Source organism: Oryzias melastigma, linkage group LG6 (assembly GCF_002922805.2).
Source record: "Oryzias melastigma strain HK-1 linkage group LG6, ASM292280v2, whole genome shotgun sequence".
NCBI lineage: Eukaryota > Metazoa > Chordata > Actinopteri > Beloniformes > Adrianichthyidae > Oryzias > Oryzias melastigma.
In genome coordinates, this window is record NC_050517.1 from 23,127,496 (window position 1) to 23,147,459 (window position 19,964).

Genomic DNA, 19,964 nt, shown 5'->3' on the forward strand with positions numbered 1-19,964 from the left:
GGATTCATCAGAATGGAGAAGAGAGTGGAGCTTGTGGCTTTAATACAAACTTTTTCAAACATTTTCTGCTCCTAGATTAATGATTTAAATTAAAAAAAATACTCAAAGTTGCTGTTTTAACCTGAATTTTCTTTATATATGTCCACTATCATGAGAAAAACACTGCAAGATCATGTTAAAATCACCAAGAATACAATTTCCTCAGGGTGGGTGATTAACTAATTAAGATAGATTTAAATGCTATTTTTATTTACAGCTTCTTTATAAATGCTTCGTATTTGATTACTCATACAGGTCACATTTGTTCAGAAAGTTTCCTTTATGGCTTCACCTGTTCAACTTTAAATCCTTGTTTTATTTTACACTAAATAAAAAACGTGTGCGTTCATGTGTTCATAACTTCCGTTGAAGTCTTGCAGCTTCAGTCAGAGGTTTGGGGGCGTGTCCGGGGATGCAGCATCCTGCCACGCCGCTCGCACCTCGTCCATGCAGGTGCCTTCCTGGGGAGCATCAGCAGCGGGCTCCACGCCTGCGCACTGAAAGAGAAAGTGCTTCCTTTGCCGTCCACGGTGTTGTGAGTAATTCTGCCATAATCCGCTTTTCTTCTCCCTCTCTCTTCTGTCCCCTCTCCTCTCCCCCCCTCCCGCGGTTCCATTCATATTCTAATCACAGCTTTCCCTTCTCCAGCTCTCAGGCACTCCATCAGAGCCCTCCCAGCCTCAGGCTTTGCACTTTTACTTCCCCCCCTCTTCTTTGTGAGCTTTCCCTCTTCTCAGAAGCACACCAAAAATAAGTGAAAGAGTTAGAAATATAAGATAAACCCAGCCGAGAAACTACATGCACACATGTTAAATATATATATGTTCTAATATGAAGCAAATTAGTTGTCAGAAAAGTTGTTTAGAGGATGCTGTTCACAAACGCTGCAACAAGTGGCTGTGGAGTGTGAGAATGTTGATAAAACTGGAGGAAAGTTATTTTATTCGAAGTGCAGGGTTGTGTAAAACACATTAAAAGCCATAATGGAGTACGGTGAGGCCACAGTGTTAGGACTGCGTACATCTAAGCCTCTTTTTTTTTTCTTTTTTTTTGGTGGGGGGGAGCTTTTCTTATTCAAAACAGCCCCACAAAAGACTTCCAGTGAGCCTTGCCACATCCCCATCTGACTTGGGGCCATTCATCAGCCTTCCAAGCCTATCAATGACATGTCCCCATCAGGGCTCCTATAAAATAAGCCCCTTTCCCATGAAACATCAGCAAACATTTTGACGGGTCTGGCTTTCCCCCCGCTGGATTTCTCTCCCCACCCCTGCACCCCGTCTCCTTTCCACCCTTATTCCCACCTCTCCCTCTCTCCTCCGCCAACACCACCCCTCTCTGGGCGAACCTCAGATCCTCCACATCTCCTGTGACGGGCAGTGGACACAGAGCGAGACGAGGGGAGAGCCGCCGAGGAGGGGGAAACGTGCACTAAGCCATTTTCTTGGAGCAGCCGGCGTCGTTGATGGGAAGAGGATGCATTGCGGGCTGCTGGAGGAGCCTGACATGGATTCCACAGGTCAGTCCTGTTGCTGCTTTCTCTGGACGCGCTCACAGGAACTTTGTGGATTCTCTTTTTATCCATTTCTGCTCTTTCTTTTGAAGAAGGAAGTTGTTTCTTTCATTTTGGCCGTGCATGTTTGGGTTTCAGTGGATGCACCTGCTCAGCAGTTTCAGATTTTCTGTTAAAAACTGTTAAAAAAAAGAGCGCACAATTATTTTTGTTTTGCTTTTCTGCACTCATCAGATGAGTGTTAACCCAGGAAAAGTTTTTTTTTTTTTTTGATAATTTAAACTTAAAAAAAAGTTGATCTTCCACTTTGGATGTCACAACAGGTGCATTTTTATGAAGCTTAATTTGCGGTACAAGTTTAGTAGAAAAGTCCTAAATGTGTTGATAAATGAATCTCAATCTCATTTGCTGATCAGATTTAATCCAATTATTTAGATCCCCCGGTTTTCTGTTCTTGGGGTAAATGAAGCTTGAGGTCTGAGCCTTCGTGGAGAATTAGCTCCACTTCACTGGATTCTGTTTATTTCCTAATCTCACGTTTGTTCTTAAAAAATAAAAATAAAAAAAGAATTGACAGTAACAGATTGTTTAAAGGGCAGGTTGTTTTTAATGACACTTATGTAACGTTTTTATTCACCTTTTGCAACTAAGAAATAGAAACTTTAAATAATTTAAAGTTCTAATTATGAAGTTTGCATAATTTTTAAAGCAACACTATGTTGTTTGAACTTTTTTAAGCAGTACACGATGAGTGAGGAGCTCCAGCTTTTTAAAGTTAAACTCCTAAAACTTTTCTAAAACTTTTTTTCATCCTGTCCTGCCAGCGCCTCATTCCTTTAAAACATGTTTTATTATTTGGAAAGAGATGGACAAATGTAGACAGAACAATTATAGCTTAAGGTTTTAGAAATTAATTGCACTTTTTGGATTTATTTATGTAGTGTTAACCACACAAATATCAAAGCGATCAAAAGTGATTTACTAAAGAATTCCAAATGGATTTCCACTTCTCTGCGCCGATTCGACACCAAACCAATTGTGTTTTGCGGCTTCTCGCACACCAGTCGAGCCATTTCTAAGTAGAAATTAAAACAGGACAATGGCCGCTATTCCAGCAGACTGCTTCAGTAATGTGCACAGGCTCTTTTAAGCGAGTGTGTGCGCTCCTAGTCTCTGGGGAACAATGCTGGATTCCTGCCGTTTTGCTGAAAACACCTCAAATAGAGCCATGGCTGCGCTGCTGCCCCTACAATCGGCTGCTGTCAGCTCGCCCTGTCACGTTACTGACATTTAAAAAGTCCTGTATGGCTGCTGTTTATGTAAATACAGCTTTGGCAGGAGGATGTCAGGTCACCGCAGGGAAAAAAAGACAGTCTGAGGATTAAACTAAGAAAACAAGGATGATGTTTATATCGTAACAAGTTTCAAAATGGCATCACCAATTTGTCTAAATAAATGAAATTATTTTAACAGAGAGCTGGATTGAAAGGTGCCTCAATGAAAGTGAGAGCAAGCGATATTCCAGCCACACGTCTCTGGGGAACATGTCCACCGACGAACGTAAGCACATCCATCGCTGCCCTCCTGAAGTTGGACTTTCCAACACCTAAATAATCCAACCAAAAATAATTCAACCATATATATATGTTCACAAAGTGTTTCCATGCTTGTAGTCCAACATGTGTCGTTTATTACAGATGAGGAAAAGGAAAACAACAGAGCCTCAAAACCACATTCAACACCAGCTACTCTGGAATGGTAAGTAAAGAACCACAACATCATTTAGTTCTATTATCAACAGCGGGAAGGTGCAAAAATGTATTTATTTTTCAGTAATCTTGTATTTTTAGTGATACAAACGTCTTTGTCATTTCAAAAAATTAATATATAAAAATCTGATCCATTTTCAGCGCAATATTTGTATTTTGAAATTGTATTAATTGGATCAAAGATGATGTATTTCAAATGATCTGCTGTAAAATTATTATTGTTATTGTTATTTGTGAAGGGTTAAGTAAAATTCAGCCCACATTACTCAGAAATGTCAACGCTTTTGTGTATTTTTGATAGATTATTTGATTTGCCAAACATCGGCCTGCACGTTTTTTTTAATGAGCATAATTGTCATTAAATATTATATTCCTTGAAGATTTAGGTATAAATAGGGTCAAGAACTTGTCACCTTTGCTCACTAACCCACTGAAAAGCATAAAACACAACAAGACTAGACTCTTGGATTCAAGATGTTGCACAGTCAAGTAACTCTATAAATAATAGACTTGTGGATTATAAAGCCTTAAAAATAAGACATTTTTACATAATATTACATACAATCTAATAATAATTTTATGTATTTAAAGCAAAAATAAGTTATTTTTACTGTCTTCATCCACTAAAAAATTCTGTTATACACTTTTTTTCCCCAAAATCTAATTTGAAAAAGGAGGTTTTTCCTTCTATACTTAAGCTGAAAACTGAAAAACGTACAGACTTTTTAGATTATGTGTGTTGCTGCTTTGACAGTGCTTCATATTTACAAGGTTTTACATTTTTGTTTAAATGTTCCCTACCTGGAACAGAGCATCTGCAATCCAAGTAAATTTCAAGGATTTTTAAAATCATTAGTTTTGCTTGTTAAAATTCAGCACCTGAAATGTATCTATTTACTGTCGTTCTATTGTGTAATAAAAAGCAAACTTAAGAATTTAAAATTATCCTTCAGTGCAGACTGACTGAGAAGCTGAAAATGTGATTTTTTTTATTGGATTTTCATCATTCACATTTAAATCTGGGTAAAACCTAAAAATTATTGTTATCCCTTACGGTTTCTGTTTTTTACCGAAGAGGATTAGGGCCACTGGAAAAAAAAGACCACGAAAAATTCTGACTTTAAAGTCAGAATTTTGAGATTAAAGTCAGAATTTTTCATCTGCTTTTTTTTTCCAGTGGCCCTAATCCTCTTCCATAGTTTTAGAACACAAATTCCTGTATATTATTTTTGAACCTACTAGTAAATTTGTCTTCAACATTTATTTTTGCTTTCAGTTGATAATAACTAAAAACTAGAATGATCACATCAGGAGTTAAAAATAATAATAAAAAATTTAAGTATAATTTATTTTATCAGTTTGTGATACACATTTTTTTTTATAAGAAGTGCAGAAAGAAACTACTCCATTAAAGTCAGTTTCATTAGTATGGTGTTCCTCAGGGCTTTGTATTGGTGCTTCAAATATCTAAAAATAAATGTCTATTTTAGGTAGCAAATGATACATATTTCCAGAAAGAAACCACACCATTAAACCAGTTTCACTTGTTTGGTGTTCTTCAGGCTTAGTATCTATAAAAATCCAACAAAAAATCTGTCATTTTTAACCCAAAAGAACCCAGACCCATTTTCTCTTAAATAAGAATTATGTTGATTATACAACAGACCAAGTGGACCAACATAACATGTTTCTGCTGTTTTTCTGTAACACGTTTTTTCATCATGGGTTCTTATGGGTTAAATAATGTGTAAATCATGCCATAAAGAAACAATGCAATTAAAGTCAGTTTCATGAGTTTGGTGTTCCTCAGGGCTTTGTATTGGTGCTACAATAATACAATACAAAAATCTTTTAATGTTAAGTAATAATGTGGGAATCATACCAAAAAGACAACACACAATTAATGCCAGTTTAATTTGTTTTGGTGTACCTCAAGGCTTTGTATTGGTGCTACAGAAATATAATGATAAATCTGTCAAATTTAGGTATTAATGTGTAAATATGTCCAGTAATTTTAGTCCTCTGTAGAAAAGGGTCTGCTTCGTTGAAAAATAATGTCACTAGTTCATTTAAAGTTAATTCAAAATTAGGTTAACTATTTAATATTACTAATTTAAAACTCATATATTCAGAGATATTTAGGTATTCAGCAGTTTGACAGAAATATGTGGATGTGAACCAATTCATGTTCCAACCCTAAGACACGTAAATTAGCTTGTTAAAGTCATTAAAACTGCAGTGATTCCAAACACCTAAAATAGAAAACAATTAAAATAATTATATTGTTATGAAATGTTTCTGTGAGAATTTGAAAAGTTCAAAAGAAATTGAGCTTCTTTTTTAAATTAAACTATGAAGCAAACATTTTATTTCCTCTTTAAAAGCGTGTAGAGTTGTAATTTGTGCCACTGCAGGACGCGTGTGTTTCTGATGCTATTTTTTAAGTGCTTCTAAAAAAAAAAAAAAAAAAATATATATATATATATATTTATATAGATAGATATATATATGAAAGCTAAGCTAATGAATATAAGCATATATTTATTGAATGTTTTTAACTTTTAACAGGTTAGAAGAGAATTACGAGATTGCAGAAGGTGTATGTATCCCCAGAAGTGCCCTCTACATGCACTACCTGGACTTTAGCGAGAAGCACGACACGCAGCCGGTGAACGCCGCCAGCTTTGGAAAGGTGACCATCTTATGTCAGTCCTGATAAAGATTCAAAACTCATATCATTCAGAGGGGAGGCGGTTGAAAACCAACATACCTTTTTTTTTTTTTAAAACGCTGGTCTTGTGAGGGCTAAGGTGGGCTTTTTAAAGTGACTCCATCAGTCATAATCTGCAGCTCAGTGTGAGCACATCATCCAAAGCCAAAGGAGATGTGTTTTCCTCTGTTCCCACAACCCCAACAAGTCCCTCAAACCTTCCTACCCCCAGCCATCCGCTGTACCTTGGACTCCGGCCCCAACCCCCAACCCCAGGCCGGCCCCCGCTCCTCCACCTCTCCTGTCGGAAGATATTGAAAAAAAGAAGGGGCCTGGATTAATGTGTAATTAAAGGAAATTTGGAAGGGTGAGATGTTGCGGAATGTTAGATCAGTGGCTGGAGCAGTGTGGGGTGTCCTTTAGGAAGGCTTCATTGATTCGGGACAAAAAAACCAGAGAGGGCCTGCACTGCCTCCCTGTCTGCTCATTTATCAAGCGGGGCCTGACAGAAACTTCACAGCTTGGCCCCTTTTTTTCATCGCACACAATGGAGAGCTACACTGTTTGCTAAAGTTTCTGCACCAGGAGCCGGACCAAGGAGCCAATCTCTTCGGACAAAAAGAGAGGAAAGGAAGGAGGTGTGAGGATGCAGGAAAAAAGTAGTTCTGGATGTCATAACTGGATTTTTTTTAATTTGAGTTTCATACCCACCTGTGGAGTTTTTTTCCCCAGAAAATTCAACTGATTTTTCCTTATCCTAGAAAATTCTACATTTCTATTTAAGTTAACTGCAATAAATTCCTCAAACTTAACATAAACTAATTTCAGATTTTTTTTTCTTAATTGTACTTTAGTGCAAAAACAAGAAGCCAGAAATAGGAAAATAACATTAATATTTTTTAAATTATTTGTTGGTTCTGTATAAAGTGACTTGTAGATTATTCTTATAGTTTTTTTGGGGGAGAAAAAAAGACTGTATTTAATGAAGTTTTGTATGTCCTTCCCCACACTTCCACACAATAAGTCATGTAGGGAAGAAGTTTTGATTATAAAAAAATCTTGTGATAAAGTGCTAACATCTATAAGTAAAAAGTTCCACACAACCATTTAAAAAGCAAAAAATAAGCCAAAAAGCTAACTTAGATTTATATCTAAGTTAGATTTTAGCTGACTTACATATAAAGTAGATATAATTACTTAAAATTAAACGGTATACATTCCAATTCTAAGCTTTTTTGCTACTTGTAGTTTTTATGAACTTAATTGTTGTTCTTATTGATTACAGTGACAAAAAACAAGTGTAATGAGTGAAAATGAGTAATTTTAGAGCAAAATATGAGCAAAATGACATAATAAATCCTCTTAAAATCTAAAACTGTCGGTTATTCTTTGAGCATAAATTTATAAATGTGTTTACTTGTCAACATTTGTTGAACTTTAAAATGACATTCTAAGCCAATAATTACAGGGAAATTTGAGTTTTTCTTTTGTCAAGAGCGTGAAACAAAAGGATTTTTACTAATTTTAATAATAATTTCCTTATTTTCTAGATCCTAGCTCTTTATGAGACAAATGTGTTGATTTTGATAAAAGCTTTAAAGAAAATACAAGTTAAAACAATGTAAAACCTGGAAAAATCTCTTGTAATCTAAAACCATGTTTTAAATTTTTGCAAGTATCAGATTGTTTGCATTGTACAACTTTAAATACACTGACGCCTTTTATTGCCCCCATAAACAGATTATAAGGCAACAGTTTCCAGCACTAACCACCAGAAGACTGGGAACCAGAGGCCAGTCTAAGTAAGAGTATTTCATAACTTTAAAAATGTTTCTTATATTTATCATTCAGTAAAGATTTGATTTTTGATTTGATTTTTACTATTTAACCTTGTTTTCTGACTGAGGTCATTTGGATTTTGCTTAGTTCGTCTCGGTTGCGTGTCCTCTCTTCAGGTATCACTACTATGGCATCGCGGTGAAGGAGTCGTCTCCGTACTACGACGTGATGTACTCCAAAAAAGGGGCGGCGTGGGTGAACGAGACGGGGAAGAAAGAGGTCACGAAGCAGACAGTGGCGTATTCACCGCGCTCCAAACTGGGGACGCTCCTGCCAGAGTTTCCAAATGTCAAAGACCTAAATTTGCCTGCCAGCCTGCCAGAGGAGAGGGTAAACAGGAGTCCATCTTTACAGCCCCCCCTTCACACCTCGCATCTCTTTGCCATCTCACCATCTTGGTGCCCCCCCTCCAGCTCTTTTATCTGAGTTTAGAGAAGGACCTTAAGGATTTATGTGCTGCCTCCACACTAACTCTTAATCTTTTAGGGCAGATAATAAGATCCCAGACAAAGGACAGGCACTAGCTGTCTGGCTTTTAAAGGGGGGCCATGATTTTAAATTGTTTGTGTTTTGCTGATCTCTAAAGGCTGTTTTATATTACTTTGCTCCAGCCTGGACTTGCAGCATAAATTTATTGCATCTCATGCTTTTGTTAAAGATTTATTCTCTTGTTTTTGCTGCACTTGTTTTTCCTCCAAAAGTTACGGGGAGAGGGACATTAAGTCTGTGGATTAACACTCGGTTGCTGCCCACAGGTGTCGACCTTCATCATGATGTACAGAACACACTGTCAGAGGATACTGGACACTGTTATCCGAGCCAACTTTGACGAGGTGAAGCTTCTCCTCTTTATTTTTTTATTTCTGTGCACCATCATCCCAGCTTCACTTTCTGTGTTTCACCTGTAGGTTCAAAGCTTCCTGCTGCACTTCTGGCAGGGCATGCCCCCCCACATGCTGCCTGTCCTCGGCTCCCCCACTGTAGTGAACATCGTCGGCGTTTGCGACTCCATCCTCTATAAGGCCATTTCTGGGGTTCTGATGCCCACCGTCCTGCAAGCACTGCCTGACAGGTGATTCAGAACCGTCCTCTGGGTCAACAAATCCATACTGTAAACAGACACTAAGATGCAACTTAAGCTTAGATTTTTAAGTCAAATTTATTTGTAATTTCTGGTTTTGGACACTCATTTTGACTGATCTTCAGTTTAAAACTGATTTTAAAAAATGTTTAAAACTGATAAAAGTTCAAATTCAGAAGAAATGTACCCTGAACTCAAAGCTTTTGCTGGATTCCTAACTTTTAAGGAATTTTAGGAAATTAAGAACATTGAAATCAAACGGTTAAATGGGTAATTTTTCGGCTGCAAAGCAGTTATGACAGAATTAGTGCCAAAAACCTTTCTGCCTTCAAATTTTATTTCATATTATCTTATCGTTTAATTTTTTGCACATCAAGATTGGTTGATTGGTTAATTTTTTTAACAAAAATAACCCTTGATAATTGAAGTAATCAAAACTAAGTTTAAGAAAGTAAAAATTAAGTCTAATTTAGTTCTCAAAATAGTTTAAATTAAAGTAGTTCAAAATCAAATAATTATTACATTATTAGCTTAAATCTAGGGTCCAGAGAAGCAAAATAAACCAAAACGTTTGTTTAGTTTTTTGGAAAAAGTACCTAAATTAAAAACACAACAGGAAATCCAAATATATATATTTAAGCCTTTATTTTAAGATTACTTTTATATATACAAATGTAGCATTAAAACTTTAAAAATTTTCACCTAATTTATCTACTAAAATACCTCTTTCCTGCTTTCATGAGTCTGCTGGTTTGTCCCTTCTCCACAGTTTGACTCAGGTTATCCGAAAATTTGCCAAACAACTTGACGAATGGCTAAAAATAGCACTTCACGACCTCCCCGAAAACCTGAGAAATATCAAGTTTGAGCGTAAGTTTTCAAAAAATCCACACGATTTCTTATTTTTATGAACCAAAAAGCTGAAATTGAAGGATGTTTTTTTTCTGTTTCCAGTGTCTCGGAGATTCTCTCAGATCCTGAAGCGGCAAACATCGTTAAACCATCTCTGTCAGGTGCCTGTCAGGTTCTGGATAGTTTCCACTACAGAAGCTTTGACCTCCAGAGAGTTTAAAGAGGGAGTGTCATGCTGCGTCTCTTTCTGTTTCTCAGGCGTCCCGGACTGTAATAAACAGTGCGGACATCACCTTTCAAATGCTGGAGGACTGGAGGAACGTGGACCTGAACAGCATCACCAAGCAGACACTTTACACCATGGAGGACTCGCAGGAGGAGCACCGGCAGATCATCATCCAACGTGAGTCCACAGCAGGTTTAGCGAGTCAGTTCTGTCCTGACAGGAGCAGAGCTGTTGTTGCTCCTGATTCTGGTGTTGAAGTGGATGTTCTGGCTGGTGGTGCAGTGTATCAGGAGTTCGACCGCTTATTGGAGGAGCAGTCGCCGATCGAGGCGTACATCGAGTGGCTGGATTCCATGGTGGACCGCTGCGTCGTCAAGGTGAGTCACTTCAGAACCCACATTATAAAAACTCGACTCAGACGTTTTAATAAGAATTTTTTACTTTAAGATGCACCAATGAAGACACTTTTTCCTCAATAAAGCTGAAAATAAATAGTTTTGATGCAAAACTTTGATCATCTTCCCGGCAGAGACACCTGCAGCTGAAAGCCACTCGTCTTTCTCCCACACAGCCACTTCCACTGCCGTCCTCCCAGTTAATGATGTCTTCAAGCTTCCCATTTGCGTCCATTATGTGCCAGATATGGGCTTGTAAAATTTGGTCGCCCCGGCAACGTCTTGCACCGCCCAGACAATAGTTCAATAGGAAGGCGTGTCCCTGGGGGCAAATTAAATAGTTGACTTGTTGACATGTTTTTCGTTCCTGAGGGTTAAGCCCCAATACGGACCCGGGGGTTAATTCTGCCCCAGCATCCTCACCCTTCCCCCTCTTTTCTCATGGAAATGTTCTCTCTAGGTGGCAGGAAAGAGGCCCGGGAGCCTGAAGAAGGTGGCTCAACAGTTCCTGCTGATGTGGTCGTGTTTTGGTACCAGAGTCATCCGGGATATGACCCTCCACAGCGCGCCCAGCTTCGGTGAGCCGCTTCTCATTATGACTTCATTAAGCAGAAGGATATCCTGAAAATTCAAAGGAGAGAAGCCTTTTTTATTAATATGATAGAATTCTTTAAAGAATTTATCAAAGTAGAGTTTTTTGTAAATCCTGATTGGACTCCTCGACCCAAAACGAACAGGAAGGAGGAGAAAATGGCGGAAGCTTTAACGGCCCGCTGTGTGCGACCAGAGTCAGAGCAGTAAAAGCGGGAGAAAAGAGAAGGGCTTCCCTTTCGTCTGTCCTCCCTCGCGTCCTTCGGCTCGTCTGTGAATATCAAAGACACAGCTGGTCGCTGCGTTTTGATAAAGCCAATCTCTGTGGACAAACAGCTAATTAACAAAAGGCGGCCCTCCTCTCTCCTGGTGTGTTTGCCTGTCTTTTCCATTTTATGAGCGGTCAGTATTGCACCCCGCTCCCCCTGAATGGCCACAAGTGTTTATTATGCACACGGCAGCATCGGCGGCCGGCACAATGACACAGTTGATGACACCCCCACCCCCACCCCCTCATTCAAATGCCTCATTCTCATCCTTCTTGTGACCTCAGGGGTTGGCTGACATATTTCTGGCTCTGAGGCAGAGCACGGACAGGAAAGGAGCGCGGCCGCTTCGTGTTAATGACGGGATCTGATGTCACCCTGTCGGGGGGGGGGTGTTCTCATGTCATTGTTTAATTTTTTTTTTTTTCCACCAATCCTGACACTCATCCCATGAATCCACATGTTGACCGCTTCCGTCCACAGGCTCCTTCCACCTGATCCATCTCATGTTTGACGACTACGTGCTCTACCTGTTAGAGTCTCTGCACTGTCAAGAGAGGGCCAACGACCTGATGAGGGCCATGAAGGGCGAGGGGGTCACAGGTGAGGGCACGGCTGCAGGGGCGACGTGCAGGCGTCACCAGTAACAAACATCACTTCTTCCTAAAGCAGCTTTGGGTCAATTGTTTCCATTTATTCTACTTTTATGTGTGAAAATACACTGATAGGTCAGAAATGACAGAACTTTCTGTCATTTTTATTATCAGTGTTGTTTTTAAAACAATTTTTTAGGTTGGTTTTATTAGGTTTTTGTTTTTTATCTGATGTTTATCATTTTATTTATATATATTATATTATCTATTTGTCTGTTAAATTGAGCAAATAAATGGAAAGACTGCAGTGAACTTTTTTATAATTTAAGTGTTCACTTTATGAACTTAGCCTCTACTTAATAAGCCATAATTATAAAAAAGAAAAGTAAATTTAATTATTTATTTACTCTAAAATTATTAATTTACTTAGAATTAGATAAAATCGAATTTTATGGTCCATTTAATCAAATCAAATCTACATTTATATAAAAAAAACAATTTCTTTCTTTCTTTTTTTCACAAAAAATAGACCAAAAAAAATAGAATTTCTCTTTCTCTAAGTTAAACTGAATTTTTCAAAATAACACTACAAAATAAAATACAAGAAAAATCCAAAATAAGAACTTTTGCTTTTTTTAAATCATTGTAGCACATTTTTCTTGATTGTTAATTGAAATATAACTAAACGTTTCCTTAAATTTGCCTTATTTTAATAAGAAAAATAAATGAAACGTCATTTTTTTTGCATTTTAGCATTTTTGCATCTTCTTGAACTTGTCAGCTATGAATTCTGTAAAAGTTTAAAATATCAAATAAAGATTATCAAGCTAAAACATATTTTTGGGGAGTTTGGTTTGGGGGTTTAGTTCTTTAATTCATGTTTATACTTGAAAACATTTCATGTTTGCTTCTTTTAGCTGAGATTTCAAGAAGTAGAATCTGTGTTGAAATAATCTTTTCTTCAGCTCTTTAGTGAGTGGATAAATAAAAATATTTCATTCAGCCTCATCAATCATGTAAATTATGAATATTAATGTCTCTTCTGAATGTCTCTGCATCTTCAGCAGAACCAGAGGAGGACTTCACGCTCTCAGAAACCACTCCCACCTCGCCGTCTCCAGGCTCCTACTCTCCAGCTCGATCAGTAAACTCCGTCAGCGTCTCCTCGGTTGGTTCCCCCACAGCCGCGGTGTCTCCAGAGTTCACCGGAGTGAACGCCTCCACAGGTGAGACCGGGCTCCGCCGGGGGATCATTTCCTGTGAACGAGCAGTGGAACGGGCCTTCCTGCACTGAGCTGCTGTGCCACAAACGCTTGTGTTCGCACATGTGTCTACCAGGTGCTGTGCAGTCATATACCTGGTCCCTTACATACACAGTGACAACAGCTGGTGGTTCTACTCCTGAGGCCGGACAGCAGCTGTCCTGCATGAGGAGCAGCGCTCCGGTTCCCCCTCCCTCCTCCACCCACAGGATGCCGGTGTATCCCCACAGAGAAGAGCATGGGTAAATATGACCCGAGTGTCACAACCAGAGTTCAAGGTAGTTTTAACTCTATTAAAACAACATTTTTCTTGATGCTTTCATAGTTACCCTGGTAGCTACAACTACAGCAGCTACAGCAATCAGCATCCTCACTCCATCCAGAGCCAGTATCCCAGTCTGGCGCATGAAGCGGCGATCCCCGCCCCCCTTCACTACTCCACCTACCACCGCTCATCTGCACAGGTCAGTCCCTCACAGCCTGTTGATGCTCATGAATGAACGTCACCTAATCAACTTCTATAACTTTTAGAAGTTGAGAAAATAATGTTGGATAAGTAGTTACCATCTTATGTATTTACGTGAATATTTTTAGTGGTTTTGTTTCTGTTCATTATAATGAAGAAAAAAAAAAAATCAAACTCAGAGAAATGGCCAAAAAATTTTTTATTTTACTCACAGAACAATACTTCAGAATTGTTAAATTGTAGGTAAAACTTTATCAGAAAAAACATTAATATGAATATAATTTGGTTTCTTGAAATACATGATAATTGTACCTTTAAAAATAAACGGAAAAGCTTTAAATTTAATTCACTTTAAATTCACAGTTAAAATAGTAAATCACAGTTAAAATGATCATAATTAACTGTCAGTAGGTTGTTATCCTAGAATCATTCTATATCAATATGTCATGTTTATGCTCAAAATATGAACTTATGAATGTAAATAATGTACTTGTTTGATTTTGACTTTAAGATGTTAAAGAATATAAAAAATGAAAAGTTTGTGTGTTAACATTTGAATATTTTTCATTTATGTAATGACTTAACCTTCAGTTTCTTTATAAATGAATTAAAAATGCAAAAAACTAGAAGCAGCAAAGGTTCAATAAATCAAAACTATTTGTAGTTTTAACAGCAAAATTGCTATTATAAACTGCAAAACTCTTTGTCTGCACTGATGAACATGGAAAAGACTGAATTTCTAAACATACTTTTATTTACTTTATCACGTCCTCAAAGATCTATTGGTTTCATTTGAGGAAAACTCTAATGTGATGTCTTGATTTAACCAGTTAGACCAGATTTTTTGCAGCATTCATTGTGTTTTTTGTGGGTACTAAACAAAAATTACATGTTTATTCTAAAAGTATGAGTTCAAGATTGGAGCTAAAAGGATCTCTGGTCATTTTTTTTAAGTTTTGTTTTAAAGGCTGAACCCACAAGTTCCTATTTATTGAGATGTTTTTATTCCTTTTGATTTACAATAGATTTAAGTGCGCAAGAGAGTTTTTTAAAATTTTGTTAATTTTATTATAATTTTCAACTAATAATTGGACTTCTTTTGTAGTCCTAGAGATAACATTCAAATAAAAAATTAGTGCATCAAATTAATAATCTATGGCCACAATTTTGTATTTCGTGACCACTACTTAGTATTGTATTAGCATTTTTCGTCCACAAATGATTCATGGGCATAAAATGCTAATTTGTTTCTACAAAATACAACTTTGTGCACAATAAAATGCTAATTTCAGTCTAAAAAATATTCCTATTTGCTCACAAAATACTGATTTGTTCACATAAAATGCTAATTTGTGCACGCAATGCTAGTTTTTAGGTATTTATTCATGCAAATTGCTAATTTGTGTACAAAATATGTAAATTTTTGCACACAAAATGGACACAAAATCCTATTAATATACAAAATTTTGGCAACAAAATCATATTTTGTCTCCACAAAATGCTAATTTCTGGCCACAAATGATTCATTTGAGGGAATAAATTGTTTTTGTTTTGTTTTTATCTTTTAATAAGAGTTAAATTCAGAGTCATATGACTTAAAATGTGGTTTCCAAATTAAAACACCAGTTAAAAACTGACTACATTTTATTTTCTGAACTTTTTTTATGACATAAATTTGAACTTTGTTGGTTCTTTTTTCATGTTACAAAGGAATCAGTTGGGTGCAAAATGTCCTCACTTTTTGCTGATATTTTGGTTAGATCGGAGCCTCGAAGCTTCATATGTTTTTGCTAAATTAAATGAAAAAAAATTACATTGAGATATTTAAATATTTCACCTGCCAATTACAAGCTTTGTTTTACACAAAATGTTCTCCAAAAGCGTTTTTTTTTTTTCTTGTAATGCTCTCCTTCTACTTTGTGCTTCGTAAAAATGCTAGCAGGATTTAAAAGTACAACTATTTTAAAAAATCAGCAATTTAACATATGTAAAAATAAAACAGGAACAGACCCTTTTATGGAGCAGTTTGGGTTTAGAAAACTGGCACATTTTTGACAGAATAAACTTTTTAGACAAATCCCTGCACACTAACCTGAATTTCATTTGAAATAAATAAAGTAAGTGAAACAGGGTTTATTCATATTAAACCTTTAAGGGAATTGGTGTGAATTCTCTCTTTTGGTGGCGGTTTCCTGTGGAGGGTCCTCCAGCCTCCGCTGCCTGTACGGTGGGAGGGGATCAGCTGGGCCTCAGCGCTGCCTCTCCACACAGCGGAAGCTGTGCTGGCTCTGCTGGGGCCAAGAGGGGCCCAGCTCTGTTACTTCTCCTTCAATAGTCTCTTCATCTGTTTGAGCCAGTGGTCACGGAGCAGGGCAAGGGGGCGTTTATTAAAATATTGTTATTCAATGGTCTCTTTTCTGCCTGTGAACAAGAGGCGGCTGAGTCCTGTGCTGACTGTCTTTTTCCATGCTGCCATCCCTCATAATAGAATCGACTGTCGTGTTCATATTTAGCAAGAAAAAGGAAAAAACGGACTTACTTCCACATTTTTAAGACCCGTCTGAGCTTAAATGGGTCACAATGCTTGTGCTTTGTCAGTGAGAGGGGTCGGACGCGCAGCTGAAAACTCTTCCGGATCTCAATTTATCAGAAATAGTTTTGTCGGGAGGCCAATTTTGTGTTATTCGGGATTGGTTTCCATACACAACGAACAACTACAAAGGAAAATATAGAATTTTTTTTTAGATTACAAAATCTCCTAACTTCCTACTCCAGTCATCTTTTGATCTATTTTTAAAGTGCTCCCAGTGGTCTTTTATTAATGATAATGTCATTGTTAGCCACAATCAAATTCATTTGTGTCGAACATAGTTTTTGCAGAATGGCGGCAATTCTTTAGAAATTTGCCTATGAGTTGGCGCGGAGTAAGACCACCCCCACTTCCCATCATCTATCTGTTTACGAGGTCTCCCTCTAGCTTACAGCCCCTCACACCTCCAACCTAACATTACCAGTGCAACAAAAATTATGAGCAAAATTAGAGCTATCCAGCCGCACAGTTTGGAGTCAGATATAAGTTCTGATGAGGAAAATGAAGATGTACATGGATCTATTTTTCTGCTAGTGGATGAGTCAGAATGGAGGGGGGAAGGGAGCTTGTGGCCCACCGCAGTGGCTTTTACGTCACACCTAGCTTTTTCCAACTGCTTTTTGTCTTTACGGTTCCTGATTCACAAAAAAAATAGTAATAAATAATAAAAGAAATACTTATAAATGCAATTTTCTGCTTGAATAATGGTCATTTTATTTACCATTGTTTAACCAGAAAAATCTATCCATTTATCTTTTTTCCATTGAAGTCCTGGCCAAGAGGCAAAACATTTATACACATCCCGACATTTCGTATAAATAAAGAAAAAAAAGACACAAAAAAGTTAAAAACAAGTTAAAGATTTTATTTATTTGGTCCTTCACAATGTAATCAAACTGAAGCCTAGATATGAAATTTAGGAGTTGAATTATTTTTCATTGAGAACTCCAGTCCATAGGGACTAGAAGAGTCCGCTGGTCAATTTTAAATTGGATTTTCCTTATATATATTCTCAATCAGAAAAATGCCACAAGGGCATGTGAAAAACAAAAACCAAAACAAAAAATAAAAACTCATTTTTCATCAGAATAGGTATTTAGGAGCTAAATCTCAAAATGTGAAGCAGTGTCTTAATCCAGGAAATGTTCATCAACAAGATCATTTTAAAACCAATTCTAAGTTCCAAACTAATTTTGAATATAGAACCAAACGGACTTTTCAGTAGCTGCTTTTGAGGAAAGAGAATCTACGTTTAATCTCTGAAGAAAACTGTCAGTTGTCCCACAACTTCTGTTCTTTAAAGCAACAGAATTTGAAAGGAAGTTCCCCATCTCATTCAATTTATTCATTTATATATGTGATATGTTATATTAAAACCTCCTTAAAGAATATGGTGGTATATTTTTTGAAAATGCGGAGAAACAACGCTGAACTTTTTTATTTTTGGTATTAACTCTTTGCTTCTTTTCTATTTTATAATACATGAAATCTCCCTGCAATATGAACAATGTATTTGTAACTTCCTAACAAATATACTCTTAAAATACACTTTAAAAACAGTTATTAAAACTTAATAACTGAATTGAATTTAACAAATCAAAAGCTTCATTTTGATGATTTAAACTGTCCCTCCTGGTTTTCTCCTCTGCAGTACCAACAGATGTCTCGGATGGAGCCCTGTCTGATGGGCAGCACTCCTCGTTTGCACCCTACGCCTGTCGCCCCCCGGTGGCCGGATGTGTCCCCTGCCAACAGCTGTTACACCAGCCCACCTTTGCATTCGTCCCGTTACCCCCCCTCTGGGGACATGTACTCTCCCCTGGGGCCTCGCAGGAACTCAGAGTATGAACATTCGCAGCATTTTCCCGGCTTCGCGTACATAAACGGCGAGGCCACCACAGGCTGGGCCAAATAAAAACATTGCTGTGGATTTTTTTCGTACAAGCTCCAGATCTGCCATGGCACAAAAGTGCTTTCAGAGGAGTGCAGGTACAAATGTGTGAGTAAAGAGGGGGAAGTGCCAGGAATAAAGGCTGGAATGACAATTCCAAGAGATGCAATCACACGGTTGGTTGTGGCATAAATTAGTTTATTTAACTTTTTTTTTTCTTTTTTCAAAATTGTCAAAGGGAGAAAAAAATACTGTAAAAACTTGCAGCATCATTATTTTAGGAGTGCAATGCTGCCGCCGAGCTGTGCCTTCGATTTAAGGAATGTACACCTCTGCCGAGTTTCCCTGAAAGGTCAGAGCTCACGCCACCTCAACAACAGTCAGCGGTGTTCGCCGTTACTGACCCCAGCACAATCCCCCCCGTCATCACGAAGAGCTGTTCTGCCTTAACCTCCACCTGCAACACCTTTTTTACTGTTTCATCCATCATTAAGGTGTCTCAGCATTTCCAGTCAGAGTTTTTTAATGATTGACTGCTGTGACTCAACAAATGTATGTTGTCACAAGGTTTTTTGTTGTTTCTCTGTGACACACTCGGATGCATACCATACACACACACGTATGTATCCTCTGTGACTTTGTAACATGGTGTATCCTTTATTTTCTATGTTACAGTTTTGTCTATGTTTTGTATGATTAGTAAAGGATGCATTAACTTAGAGATGTGTGTTTTATAATGCACTCAAAGCCACTGAGGACCTATTACCCTATGGGTATTTATAGAAAAGGGAAAGTATCAAAGTGTACAGTAACATGAAGTCTAGAAACTCTTCTGTAAATACCATGAAAGCACTGGAAAACATATGTGGTGACAGTTTAACTATCACAGCTGAAAGTTATGTATATGTGGGAAATATGCTGCCACATAAATAATTTCTCTATTTAAAAGCAACAAGTTGTTTTGGTCATGTTTTTTCTTCTTTTTTTCACTTTATCAAGATTGTGTCTGCCAGAGGAAAATACATATAGAACTCTGTGTCATCAGCAAAGAAGTAGAGAAAAATGACAACAAATAGAATGTGAATGTTCTTCTGTTCCATCAGTTTTTGAAAATGTTTTAACCTTAGATTGACCATTTAACTATTTATTGTAGCGAGACGATAGAATCAACGTTTTTCCAATCAAAAATCGAATTTCTGGGCCATCGAAATGTTGAGTCTTGAAATTAAAAACAATGAAATATTTAAGATGGGAAATCATATTTTGGGGCATAAAATTATGATGTTTGAAAATCAAGGGTTAAAAAAAATTCAGAAAGAAAATTCAAAGGTTTAAAAAAAATTATATTCTGATGGAACAGAAAAACTACCATAATAGACCAAGATGTGGTACAAGTTGAAGAAAGAAGAGGGCAGAGAATAGAGCCCTGTGGAACACCTGTGAAGAGGAAGTCAAATCTAAAAATGTCCTCCTGTCGGAATAGGTTGGAAGTTTTTAGAAAGCAATATTTTGTGATTTACAGTTTGAAGCTTGCAGAAAGATCAGTTATAATTAAACTAGAAGATTGGCCTGCAGTTACTGAGTTACTGATTCTCAGGCTGGAGAATTTAAATTTACTTAACTGCTTATTGTAAAGCAAATTTCAATTGTTTTGGCCAAAACTCTTCAACTTTGTATCAGAAAAAAAGCGTACAGTACAACAGTTTTTCTTTCCATTTCTAATCTAATCCACAGTATTGGTGAAGAGGATTTATTTTTGAACAGCTCTTTTTTTTTCTCCATTCCAACTCTGTGAACCACTACAGCCACACAGTGGGGGGCTGGGTCAGAAGCAGAAGAGCTGCAGTGCAGAAAGAATTACATTTCTATAGGGAGAATGTC

The 19,964-nt window shown here is 37.3% G+C and overlaps 1 protein-coding gene across 4 annotated transcripts; it reads left to right on the top strand.

The window, feature by feature from the left end:
• Positions 1-74: 74 nt before the first annotated feature.
• rfx4 (regulatory factor X, 4) lies at positions 75-19,035 on the top strand. Of its 4 annotated transcripts, none has more exons than XM_024281604.2 (19): positions 75-574; positions 1,393-1,558; positions 3,026-3,112; positions 3,250-3,310; positions 5,890-6,013; positions 7,772-7,833; positions 7,987-8,200; positions 8,626-8,703; positions 8,779-8,942; positions 9,721-9,821; positions 9,906-9,964; positions 10,062-10,206; positions 10,312-10,406; positions 10,885-11,002; positions 11,765-11,884; positions 12,942-13,100; positions 13,213-13,378; positions 13,462-13,600; positions 17,844-19,035. In XM_024281604.2, exons 1-19 carry the CDS (start codon positions 452-454, stop codon positions 18,105-18,107), a joined length of 2,445 nt encoding a protein of 814 aa, XP_024137372.1. In that variant the 5' UTR covers positions 75-451; the 3' UTR covers positions 18,108-19,035. The 4 variants fall into 4 exon arrangements, with proteins under 4 accessions (XP_024137372.1, XP_024137371.1, XP_024137373.1 ...); XM_024281603.2 differs by having other exon boundaries at positions 77-574; positions 12,939-13,100; XM_024281605.2 differs by having other exon boundaries at positions 77-574; positions 12,939-13,100; positions 13,252-13,378.
• Positions 19,036-19,964: the final 929 nt, after the last annotated feature.